Genomic DNA, 12975 nt, shown 5'->3' on the forward strand with positions numbered 1-12975 from the left:
TTTTTTTTTCTTTTCGTTACTATCGCTCTCTGCTCTGCTTTACAGTGGCCAGAACGATGACAGATCGGTCGCCCAATGCATTTGCGTAACGCTTCGAACAAGCGAGAAAGAACAACGAATAAAGAAAACAGGCAACAATCTCTCGTCGAGCATAATTGATTAGCTGCCGGGCGGGTCGAGAGACCGGGAAATGGGAGGGGGGAGGGTGGCTTTGCGGGTGGAAAAGGATTTTTCCAAAACCAACAGCAAAAAAGTGCTGAAGAGAAAATCAAATTCTAATCGCACGAAGAGAAACACTCACACACCTCCTAGAACCGACAAAAAAAATGTATATTTGTGCAAACACAAAATTAATTTAAATTCCATAACCTCCGGTCTTATCCTGTCCAGTATCGGATTACGTCCCGACGAGGTTTGCATCCGACCGAGAGCTTTAGGTATGCGTGCGTGTGTGTGTGTGTGTTTGGTCCTAAAATTTCGCTGCCCTTTTGCAACGGATTTGCGTAATTTTGCAGATGGGACCGAATTTACTTATTCATCTCCACCGGTCGGTGGTGGTGTTGGTGACTCGTTCTCCTTCGTCGGCTTACGTCGAACAGCACCGGAAACATCCTTCACCGGTGTGTCCTTTGTCTGTGGCTGGACACGCGGTCTTGGTGCGTCTTTATTCGAAGATGCGATGGAAGCGGAAGGATAAATAGCTTACATCCATTCCATCGATCTGGAAAAGCGAATCTCGGCTTCGTTGCGTAGCTCGGGCCGTATTTAAATTGCGTGTCGCCTTGCTCGGAATGGGCAGCAGCCATTTTACTGCCAATTTTCGATTATGATCCCTTTTTCTCGTAATTCCATTCACTTCCACCATGGGCTCGCATTTTCGGTCCGTTTGCATCGGGGCGTCCGAGTTTTCCAGGCGTACCGAGGGGTTGCGGATTATTTCCGTTCGGATATTCCATTATTACGTGCCCGATTGAACCCATCATAATTTGTCGCCCGAAGGCCACCCGGCGCCGGCCAAAGTAAGTAGTGCCGATCAATTCCATTCGCGCGTTTTCTTCTTCTTCTTCTTATCACTCGTTTCCACCACCACCATCGGCGAAGGATTTTTTCCTTTCTTAAGCGACCACGAAGCCGATTTCCTCAGATAGTGAGACACCAGGATCCACGGTTCTTCTGCGCACGGTCTTTCATCTGTCCATCGCTGGGGTCAAAGTGGACACAAAAGCGTTTTGCCACCAAATCGAACAAAAAAAAACCGAACGCCAAACGCGCTTGACACGGTGCCAAGGGTGTTTTTTTTTTGTTGGTTTGCTTCTCCGGGCGCTTGCTTTTTCTTTTGCCAGCACACCAAAACCCATTGTCCGTTTGATTCGCTGCCTTGCCCGACCATTGTTGCGCGGCATCGCTTGCCCTAGTCGATCCGGATCGCAGAACCACAGAACGGGCCAAATGTCATCGGAAAAATTCGAAGCATTTCTGTTATGTCTGTGTGGGTGGTTTTTTTTTTTTTCATCTCCCTTTTGTGACTTCCTCCCACTTCGGTTCGCTTATCTTCCGTTCCGTTTGTCCAAACAATTGCAGGCCCCCGCGGTCACATAACCAATCGTCCTTGGCGATGGAGCTCGAGGTTCCGAAAAGACCACTTCCTCTAGCAATAAAAGCCAACGAAACAATATTATTGCAACGAAACCCCCCTGGTTCGAAACCTTTATCGGGGAGGTTTTTTTTTTGTTAACCGTATGTGTGAGTCTATCCGTTTGCATTCGTTTGTGCAGCTTTCATTTAAAAAATGGAAAGGCAAGCAATCGACCCGGCGCGATCGAGAGCAACTTGTCGTGTCGTGGCGGATGAAGCGCTTCCCGGGAAACTCCTCACGCAATCAGAATATCCGCTCGTCTTCGCGTTGACCGTTCCTGTTTGGTTCGTGGATCAGCGGTTTCATTTAACTGCATCCCCTTTCCGTTAGCCAAGCCATGTGTAATGAGCCGGTGCTCCATCCGAGGTCATACGCTGCCTTAATGAATGCGTTTTCACCACCGGCGCTGGGTTGACACGAAAGCATGAGCACTGGATGTGGAATGTGGAGTGATATAATGGACTCTCTGCATCGTGATAAAAATCGTCCGACCGAGCGTGGTCGTGGAGTAACGACATTACTCAGCATCCTTCACGCCACCCGGCATCGCGGCTCTCAACAATGTCCACTGACTTACTGGTGCCCAGGTTGGGGTCTTCCCGGCGTGCAAATCGGATGTGCAACCGGCACCCTAACGCTCGGTGGTGGTGGTGGTTTTTGCGCACATTACGCTATCGCTCGTTAAAATCATGCTCCACCACCGCAGCAGCTGTCGCTAATGCCACCCAAGTCAGAGAGAGAAAAGGACATGGCTTTGTTTGCTCGGTTTGTGGCACCTTCGGCTCTTGGGGCTTCCTAATGGAACGCCACCAGCAGTCACCGGAAAGGCAGGCCTCGGTTGCTTCTCCTTCACGCGACGCGTGGGGTCATAAAAATTGAAAATAAAATTTCATGCTTCATGCTTCATGCTTCACACCACCCACCAAGCCAGCGGCAGCCGGGTTTTCCGTTGTCTTCCGCCTGATGCTAGCGAGTCTCCTCACCCGGTTCCGGTCAGCACCGCAGCGCAGAGAGCAACAGTGGCAGCGCAAATATTATCTGTCACTTCATATTTTTTTACGATTATTTATCGCAATTTGCTGTCGCGAGCGCACACCGGGCGTGTGCTTGAATGCTGTGCCCAAGCACCAAGAAGCTCGGACGTGTCAGGCTTCGGAGGTGCGCACACACCTACCTTCCCTTTTGGAGCGGATAAAATGCGCCAACGCCAGCTAAACCCTTCTTCGCGAGCTCTCCCAACAGGCTAGGGTCTCGTATTTTCCCTTATTTCATTATCATATGACACATGCTTGGCCCGAAACTTGGCGCGACGACTAGTGGGTTGCTGGAGTACCCCGGGAATCCCGGGTGACATGCGAAACGCCCCCCGGCCCAAAAGGAAGCGAATGTCGCGAAAGGTGCAAAAGTGGCAATTACGTGGACCGATGGGTCGACGGAAGAAAGCACCAGCAGGAGCTCTGTTGGCGTCTCGCTAGCGCTCGAAGAGCGCGATGGAACTTTTCTGAGACATGCTACACGTTTCCTTCCGTGTGACGCTTTCCGCCGGAACTCGATGCTCCTGCGTGTGTGCGTGTGTGGTCTAGCGTGGTGAAAAGTCAATTTCAGGTGCCCCTGCTGGTGCTGGTGCCTTTCAGAGACATAACTCATACGGGTCGTTTTTCCATGCACCCGTCGTGTGTGAGAACGTGTGTGCATAATTTATGCTGCTTGAGGTGTACATAAAAATTCTATCTGTATTTAAGTGCTTCCTACTGTTTTTATTTCTCCCATCGCACGGTTTCGTCCTCGTCTCGGTTTCGCGGCAGGGCTAGTTGCTTGCGCGCCGCCAGCGCATTACACCAACGCTAAAAGACATCCCTTCGTGGGTGGTTTTTCCCGAACGTTGCATCTGTCTCTGTGGTGGTCTGAAATGCGTTACCGCCCCGTGCATTTGTGCTTTGTTTCGGTGTGAAGTTTTATTGCCACATCTGGTGATCGTAAAAGTGCCTGATGAGTGCCGAAGTGCTGTCCAAATCGCCAACCACTCCATCTGGCGACTGTCTGCGATGCTTCCATGCTTCTGTTGGCCGTGGTATTGCGTCTATTTGCGACCCTCTCGGGAAGTGATGCTAAATGTTCACTCAAACCATTGCCAGTGATGGCAGGAGGATGATCGTTTTAGTCGAAGTGTTGGAAAGCGTATTTTATATCAATCGATTACCTCGTAGATTGTGGAAGTTTTTGATTTAGGATGTTCATTAAAGCATGGATTAATGGATGTTTTTATCATTCATTTGTTTGAGTAAGACAAAAGAAATGTATATGGCCAATTATGTTCGAAAGAAAAGCTTACCATACAAACTGATCCACAGGATCATTTCAAAGTGCATTAGGTATCGCTTGTTAGGATTCATAATTGGCATTCCGCGTGCCACGAATTGAATGTTGTTTTGCATAATAATGTGTTACACGAAGCCTTCCCTGATTGTGGTAGAATCAGGCACGTTTTCACCCCACATGCGTGTACGATGAAACAACATAACTTCCTATGCATACGCTCAGCCAGCCCGCACATAAAGAACGTACAATCAAAAAATTCATTCTCGCCGCTACGCTCTTGACCTATTATCGTTTCCCACCTAATCGCTGTTGTTCCCTTTTCCGTTCCAGCTGTGCCGATTGCCACCCATCCTGCGCCACGTGCAACGGTTCGTCCGAGAGCCAGTGCATCCTGTGCCGAGCGGGTCGGTTTGCGCATGAAGGACGTTGCCTGAACGCCTGCCCAGATGGCTACTATGGGGACAAAAAGCGCCACGAGTGCATCGCCTGCCCGCACGGATGCACCACCTGCAGCAACGGTGCCGCCTGTCTCACCTGCCACGACAACTGGACCATGAACCGGAAGGGGAAATGCATCGCCAATGGCAACAACAACTGTGACGAATGTAAGTGCACTCTCGTGGGACGAGGCACGGGCACGCAACCAACCCAAGCGATTGGTTGGGATGCAAATTATTACGCAATTATTGCACGGTTACGGTGGCGGCCCTTTTTTAGCGAGACCGATGGAGGCGATGAAATGACGCACTTTCCTTTCCGCGCTGGGAATGCATCGCTAATGGAATCCGTGCCCCGGTGCAGCCCTTCGAAACGAAAGGCAATAATGGATTTTATGGCTAAGAGAAAAATCCTTTTTCACCCTGGGGGGGGGGGGGGGGGTGTCATCAACCCACCCGCATATGGAAGCCCATCGGGAACGCCAATCGAAGCCCACAAGACTCGGCCAGGGTGTGTGTGATTGCGCTTTATGTCACGTGATAAAACGGAATGGCAATCTCTTCGGTTCGTTCGGGTGGAAAATGTCATAACCAACCGATTGCATCCAGACCGGTGATGGTATCACCGTTTGCCATATTGGCGTATAGTGTTCGTTTAGCGCGAGGGAGATTTTGCAGCCTCTATCAAGCGCGAACGAGCCGTGTCCTCTTTTACAACCGGTCGAACCGACTGCCTTGACGAGAAGAAATTAGAAAAAGGATCGTCACACGAAGGTCGTTGATCGAAAACGTACCGATGCAAAGTTTTATCATGCGCAAAAAGAAAGATTAGTTTTATTTCCCAAATCCACTCGTCAACCGCATCAACACAAACGATCGTTATCGTAACGGACTGTAGCATATGCTAGCGCCAGTTTGCATGTAACATTTTCAGCTTTCTCGCATTCATGCGAGCATATTTTCAAAAAGCCTTGTTGAGATGTAATACCCATACAGATTGTTCATATTACTTCGCCATTTTGTGAGCAGACAATAGCATAATCGCATGCCGACTTTACCCTACGGAATGGATGCAGCAAACCGTACGGTAATTGCTTTATGATTTTTCCACCCACCCATTGCTGATCAGGGCTGTAAATGCGCATCAGATGACAGATGAAAGCGTGTTCCAGCCACGGTAGCTATAAGCCACCAGGCGTCTCCATTATGCGCCCGAACCTATTCATAACATTACACCGCAGTGGAACCGGCCAGCTAATGCATCGTTGCACTCTTCTTTCCCTCTCTCTCTCTTTTTCTATCTCTCTCTCTCTATCTCTGGCTCTCTCTACCGGTAACCTGTCAGCCCTGTTTAATACCAACTACTAATTTTCCCATCATCACTGAACCACTGCTCTCAAAACCCACCCAGGGATGATGATTCAAACAGCTAACAGCCGAACCGGAGCCGGGTTTGAATGTGCGTTCCGATTAATGCGCCAGAGTGTAAATTTATGCTTGTTAAACGAATTGTCGTATCGTTACCCAAGCCCGTCCGGTGCTCCTGGTGCGGCGATGCGTTTCACCGTAATTGAAGCGTTATAGCGCGTTGGCCATCCAGGCTGCAGAAACTCCCCTAAGCGATGCATCTTCATCACCGGTGCGCATCCTGCAAACGGTCCAATGGGTGACCCCTTTGGCAAACCGGGAATACGAAGCGGGAATGCAAAAATGCGCTCAGAAAGCATGAAACAGATTGAAAACTGTCATTTGCGATGCGACGCGCCGTTGAGCTTTTGCTTCCCTCGGCGTAGGCGACTAGCAGCGGTGTCGCCATGGTAACGGTTTGCCATTGACCCGTGTTTTTATGATCTTCGGATCGAAAACGGCAATCAAGATGAGCTGCAATGCAAAAGCTATTCCACTTCAACCGTTAGCATGGAATTGGTGCTGGTTTGAACCGATGGTTGCGTCCGTGCGGAAAGATATGGCTTCTGTTAATCTAACATTTTGTCCACGTTTCTTTGATTGAAACTCTACTTCGTGAGGCTCATTCGCTTGCAGGTGGTTCGTTTATCATTCATATATAGCTGCACACTTCATACCCAAACTTTACTCGCCCTTTCGTTCGATAGTGGAACATTTTTGGATCAATAAATTTGTCCGTGGTTCCGCTTTGGGCGAGTGAGAGGTAAATTTATCGAAACGGGCAGAATCAATTCAATGAAAGGAATGCGTAACCACGGTCATGCACAGAGTGCTGAGCGACGTGTATTTACGGTACGCGTTGATTATAAACCGGTGATAATGAGGTCGCTCCGGGGTTATTGTAGTGGCGTGTAAAAATTACATACCTCGCAAAGTGATTTTATCGACAATTGGTGCCTTTTGTGGATCTTCCCATCCGTTGCACCGACCGCTAGCTGATTTCCCCGGAAATTCTATCGAACAATCAACGAACGCAGACGTGTTACGGTACTAAATACCTCTGTGCAATGGAAAAAAAAACGTACATTTGCAGGATGTAAAAGCAAAAATGTGCATTATTCCCAATCGTCCTGCTGGGTGGCAGCATCAATAATTATCAATCAGAAAAGAGTGCGGGTGCAAATTCCAATCAACAAGTGGCTATTGATAAGCGAGTTGATTAATTGGTTTGATTCACTTCTCGCTCACGCACTCTCTCTCTCTCTTTCTTTCCCTTTTCGTTCGTTCTTTTCCAGCTGAGTACTATGAAAATGGTCACTGTCATCCGTGTCATTCGACGTGCGAAACCTGCACCGGACCGACGGAGAACGAATGCCTGACGTGTGCTTCGAACCTGCTGCTCCAGGGCCAACGTTGCGTGAACGTGTGTGACGAGGGCTACTACATGGAAGTCGGTGTTTGTGCCAAATGTTTGCACACCTGCACGCAGTGTGTCTCGCGCATGAACTGTACAGCTTGTATGAAGGGATTGCAACTGCAGAGTGGCGAATGCCGTACGACCTGTGCTGACGGGTAAGTTCAGCAGTAGTAGAAGTTGCACAAAAAACAAGCACTTTCTAATGGGATATGGTTCTTTGGGACCGTTCGCAGATATTACAGCGATCGTGGAACATGTGCCAAGTGCTATCTCAGCTGCCACACGTGCAGCGGACCTCGCCGGAACCAGTGCGTCCAATGTCCAGAAGGATGGCAGCTGGCCGGTGGTGAATGTTTCCCCGAGTGCCCAGAGGGATTCTTCAAGACTAAGTTCGGCTGTCAACGGTGTCATCACTACTGCAAGACGTGCAACGGTAAGATGGCATGATCCTTTTCAAACAAGCGATTTGGCTGGTCGTGATTTACGCCTAAAAGTATGCAAAGCGAATACGCAAAACTGCATTTGGATCTCGATTCCGTCCCACGTTTGCGATGCATTTATTAGTGCATTTTCAACAATTTCTCACCGTTGTTGTTTCTCGCTCTTTCACAGGAGCCGGCCCCTTGGCCTGCACGTCCTGTCCAGCCCACAGCATGCTGCAGAACGGACTGTGTATCGATTGCCTCGCATCGCAGTACTACGATCCGCCGACGCAGACGTGCAAAACGTGCCACGAGTCCTGTCGCACGTGCAGCGGTCCCGGCCAGTTCTCCTGCCTGACCTGCCCCTTCCCGCTGCACCTCGATCGACTCAACCATCAATGTGTGCCTTGTTGTGCGGCGGACGCATCGCCCGACGATCAGAGCTGCTGCCACTGCGACAAAGCGACCGGTAAGCGAAACCCTGTACCTGGCCGCGCTTAGTGTCCGTTTCTCATGGTATAAATGGTATTTTGTTTCCGCAAACGTTCACAGGTGGCTGCATTAACGCATCGCCAGCCGGGAAACGGCGTATCGGGGCCGAGCAACAGATGCTGCAGTTTGGCGACGAGAGCAACGGTGCCGCCGGTGCCGGGGCGGCGAACATCCCTGGTGAGGGCACCGGTGGTGGCCAGTCTCACCGGGCCTGGCAGCAGTTCCTATCCGACACGTCCACCTCGACGCTGATGGTGGTCGCCGTGTCCGGTTGCCTACTAATTGTTACCCTGTTTGTAGTGATATTTACCGTTTTACAGGTGAGTTTGGTGGTTCCCATTGTCGCTAACGCTCACACAAATCGTTAATCCGTAGATAATTTCAAACCAATTTCACTATCGGTCGCGCTTGAAACTGTGAAACCGCCATGATGCGAGCATGGGTTAAGTGGCATTAAGGCGGTTCGAGTGCCGACTGCAAGTTAGGACATTCGAAACAAGCATTGGCGGGAAATATCTATCTTTACGAGCGTTGAAGTGTTCGCCATTTTAAGCTCGGAAGGATAAGCGGCTTTTCACAGCATTGTTTGTGATATCGAAATTTAGAATTCATTTGAATGTATCGTTATTGTTATTTGTTTAAGAACGGTTTGGCCGTATTTAGATTTGAATGATTTTTTTTTGAGCTGAAAGGCATTTCCTCCCAACAGCCGCAGAGAGCCTTATCCCGGGCTGACTCGATTATTTTAGTACATCCAAGAGAAAGCATTTTGGTACATTGTTTCTGGACGAAATGATGCTCATAATTTGAGCAGTTTTGCTTGCTCACTGTAGAAAGGATATTCAAATTAACCGCTTCCAATAATCCAGAAAACTTGCATGAAAAGGGTCCCCATAGCTGTACCCGGCACTATCGTTACCAAACTTAATCATATCAAACTTCGATTCGGTTGCACGTTTGCCACGCGTTGTTCATTAATTAATTGAAAGGCAATAAACTTTGCCTTATTAAAACGGCAACTGCTATTTGGAGCGCGTAATCACAACCCAATTTACCACCCCACATATTTATCATGCCAGTAATTAATCTCTCCCGCTGCTGTACGCCCCGACGAGTGGTGCCACATGGCGCTTGGTGCTAGAATTTTCCACCCATCATGGTCTGATCCTTTCTGCTATCTCGAACATGCGTCACATTCGCGTCTTACTGCGTATCCCTGGCAGCATGTGTGTGTGTGTGTGTTTTCTGAGTGGGGTATGAAAACAGCTTCAAGAACAGGGTTATCGAAGATTGAGCTTTCGGGGCAAATTTCCGTCTCAGATAGATTTCCATCGTTTGAAAAGCAGCGACGCACTCCCAAAAGTTCGAGCCCACCGACCCGGCAGCGTGGGAATCCGGCCTATTGGTAAACGCGCGTGCTATCGATATCCGACATCCCCCTGGTGGCCTCCATTTCCCGACCGATTTTCACCCCGCCATCGCCATGGGTTGGTTGGTTTGACCGAGCTTGCGATAAATCAGTCTCCTTGCAAACTCGCTTTCGACATCTTTCGAGATCGCTCGAAACCCACCCCTGAAAATCCCTATCGCTGCCATCGAAACCTTACCCGCCGAGGTTCTTGAATCCTTTCACAGGGTGCTTGCGGTTCGCCCGACCGACCGGCATGGGTGGCAGTGGCCCTCAGTGTGGGAGGGAGAGGGATTCCAATTATCCGCCAAGGATACGTCCCTTTTCGAACCCGCCACGGGGTTGTTTAATCGGAAATATGATTAAATCTGATAGGTCCTCTCGTCCCCCCCACCCAGCAAACCGAAAAGCAAAGGAAGGCTTTACACACGGCTGAGTAGCGGAATCGCGCAATCCGCCGCCCGTGAGATTGTAAATTCGCGCAGTAGAACCGCGATGGAACGTGGCGGTTCGAGGGCCTCCGCTTGAGAGCGACCGCAATTTTCGGCTTTGATTTACGACGACCCCACGAGGCGAACGAACCCACCGTAGGGAGCGCGAGAGTAAAAGGAAAAACCACCCCCCCCCCCCTAATTCGCCGCTCGAACAGCCGCGTCGGTTTTGGATGGCATCCTTAAAGCTAAAGCACGGGCGCCATTTTCTTCGAACGCACCTTGGCTGGCACCCTTTCCGGTGAACCACAAATCAATTTGTCGCTTAAGCCAACATCGTCACTTCCGGTTACGGAAACGGTTACCGTCCCCGATGGCGGCAAGAGCTTCAAATGTTTACTCGCTGTCTCGGTTGTTCACGTTCCCTGAAATGCCCGGCGTGGCTACTGCGCCGGCAGCAGCTAATCGAACGCCGTTGATAGCCACCACCGCCGGCTACGGTGAATGCTTCGCCCGCAGATAGCTTCCCGGCTTGGGTAACGTCACGTTCGGTTTTGGAAAATCCCTGTCAAGTATATTATCAAATTTCAACAGCGTCTTCAGGCGCCGCCGTAGGCGGATGCTTATCTGCTTTTCTCGAGGGGATGAGATCCATCGCCAAATCCATCAGAAACATTCGAGCATTTCAAAGACCACGGGCTTTTTTTTCAACACTTCACCATATTGGGTATGGTAGCCCGTTTGGCATTAGGATGCAGGGACAACTGGGCATTAGAATCAAAGCTTTGGCTACTAGATGTGGCTGAATGACAAACGTCAATGCAAACCCTTTCTGTCGTGAATTATATCATTGAAATGTTTCGCTTTTCCTGTATGCTGTATGGAAGCTTGGTCCTTAGATCTGTAGAGTAAATAGAACGAAAAGCCGAATTAGCCACACATCCGAAACCGAATCTTCGCGCTATATCGGAGAGATCCGAATTCATCGAAAGATATTGTCACTCTTTATGCCCTTGTATTCTTTTTCGCTATTTCCACACGCGCTCGTTAGCCAACCCGCACTAATCTCTATGTTGATTTTTTCCATTTTCTTGTTTTTTTTTCTTTTTCTCTTTCCACACTCCTCTCACTCGGAATCTACCGAAACCACCGATTAACAATCGCAACCCACACCGGAATGTCGGGAGCGCAGAAGCGTAGCCAAACGATGTACACTGGAATTAAGTATAATAAATTAGGCAAGAAACCACCGTCGGGCGGCGGACGAACCACCCGGATATCGATACCGGCCGATGGCGATGATTTACTGGCACCAATTGTAAATAACGTCGACGAGGAGGACGACGAGGAGGACGAGGAAGAGGATGAGTACGCGGGCGTCCCAACCGGGCGGCAGTCCTTCGAGGACGACGACGACGACGTGGACGAGGATGATGAGGTGCCAGCGGACGAAAGGATGATGAAGAAGAAGAGCGGAAACTACCAGCGGCGGGGAGGACGTTTTGACAGCCGGAGGTCAACCGCGGAAATGGCACCCACCACCGCAACCACCACCACCACCTCCACTCCCACCAATGCCCGAGGGAAACGGACGTTCCGCTATGCGAACGCCACGCGAACCTAAGCGGAAGCTGGAAGCTTCCAAGCCATCCAACCGGTGTGGTGAGGGGAGTGAAAGAAAGGGGGAGGCGGGGGGTAGGGGGGGGGCGAACAGTTAGAAAGCCGACGGACATTATTTTACACTTCCCCTTCGTGCCGGCCACCCTCGCCAGCCGCCAGGATCACGTGCCGTTTCGAATGTTGCGATGATGTTGTGGAGTCGCGTATATGTCCCTGTTTGTGGTATGTGTGTGTGTGAGCGAGTGAGTGTGTGTGTGCGTGTGTGTGTGTAATCCTCGGGGGTTGTTGCATTGGGGGAAGGGGGGGGAGGGGGGGTGGTTGTCCCACCCTCCCCGTGAAAGGGGACATTTTATGGAGCAGCAGAAGGACATTTAATCATGCGAAACAGCTCCAACACCTGTGGCCCCCGTCCCTTTTGCGCTGGTTGCGGTGTTACGTGGGTGGTTGGGGACGAGCGTGGGTGGCTGCTAACTGACGGCCCACTGACAGGACATTCTGCCGCCACCATCCCAGCATCGGGAAACAGCTTAATTCGCTGCTAGGCAACGAGCCGTGTGTAAGGCTGTCGCAAAAAAGGATATTTTGCGTATTTTGTTTGTGCACTATCGTTTAAGATGCAATGCGTTTGCTATTTAACGCACAATGCCGTTGCCTTTTTCAATTGGTTAGCAACTTCACACCGCGCTTGCTAGCTCTATTTAATGCCCACGTTTTCTGTTTCATTATCTTATCCACTCCCTGGCAAGCTCTCCCGATGGATCTCTTGAATTCTTATCATCTGTTTGTTTCTAGTGAAAGGATGCCTTCCCTTTTCTTTCCCAGATATCCTTCCTATCTCTCGTTTGCTGTTTGCTCCTTTTCATCTCTCTTTTATCGTCTCCTGCGTGGTGACGTTCATACTGTTCATGTTCCTTTGGGTCTTGCTTTGTTTGATTGTTGGCACTAACCACTAACTGCTGCTGGATTATTTTAATCGTCTGGACTCCTGATCGATCGAGTGTGTGTGTGCATGTTTGATTGCGTGTGTTTCGTGACTAACGGTTAACAATGGCTTTGAGAGCGTGCAACATCTGTGGAAAGGATGGATGCGTGAGTGTCAGGACGCTTAGTGAAATTTACACCGCGATCGCTACATAGCGGGCGTAAATGGTTGGGCTCGTGGGAGGGTTGAAGCTAGGGAATATTATATATATACACACACACGCCCACTTACACTTAAAGTAGATATATATTGAACTATACATTTTTTTATGTTGTCCGTCGAAAGCAGATCGGCGGCACCGAAGGACGAAGGACGATTGTCCCGTATGTCCTGCCTGTGGGAAAGGAACGGCGGGATCCTCTAAGCTCTAGGGAAGCGAGGAAGGGAAAATCCCATCCCTTCGG

The 12975-nt window shown here is 49.9% G+C and overlaps 1 protein-coding gene across 1 annotated transcript in view; it reads left to right on the top strand.

The window, feature by feature from the left end:
• LOC128721819 (furin-like protease 2) overlaps positions 1-11593 on the top strand; it is an 83305-nt gene extending 71712 nt beyond the window's left edge. Inside the window, exons 10-15 of the mRNA XM_053815615.1 lie at positions 4286-4560; positions 7095-7371; positions 7450-7649; positions 7829-8107; positions 8191-8450; positions 11162-11593. Coding sequence (XP_053671590.1) covers positions 4286-4560; positions 7095-7371; positions 7450-7649; positions 7829-8107; positions 8191-8450; positions 11162-11593 — 1723 coding nt within the window. The remainder of the gene's footprint in view (positions 1-4285; positions 4561-7094; positions 7372-7449; positions 7650-7828; positions 8108-8190; positions 8451-11161) is intronic.
• Positions 11594-12975: the final 1382 nt, after the last annotated feature.

Source organism: Anopheles nili, chromosome 2 (genome assembly GCF_943737925.1).
Source record: "Anopheles nili chromosome 2, idAnoNiliSN_F5_01, whole genome shotgun sequence".
Lineage (NCBI taxonomy): Eukaryota > Metazoa > Arthropoda > Insecta > Diptera > Culicidae > Anopheles > Anopheles nili.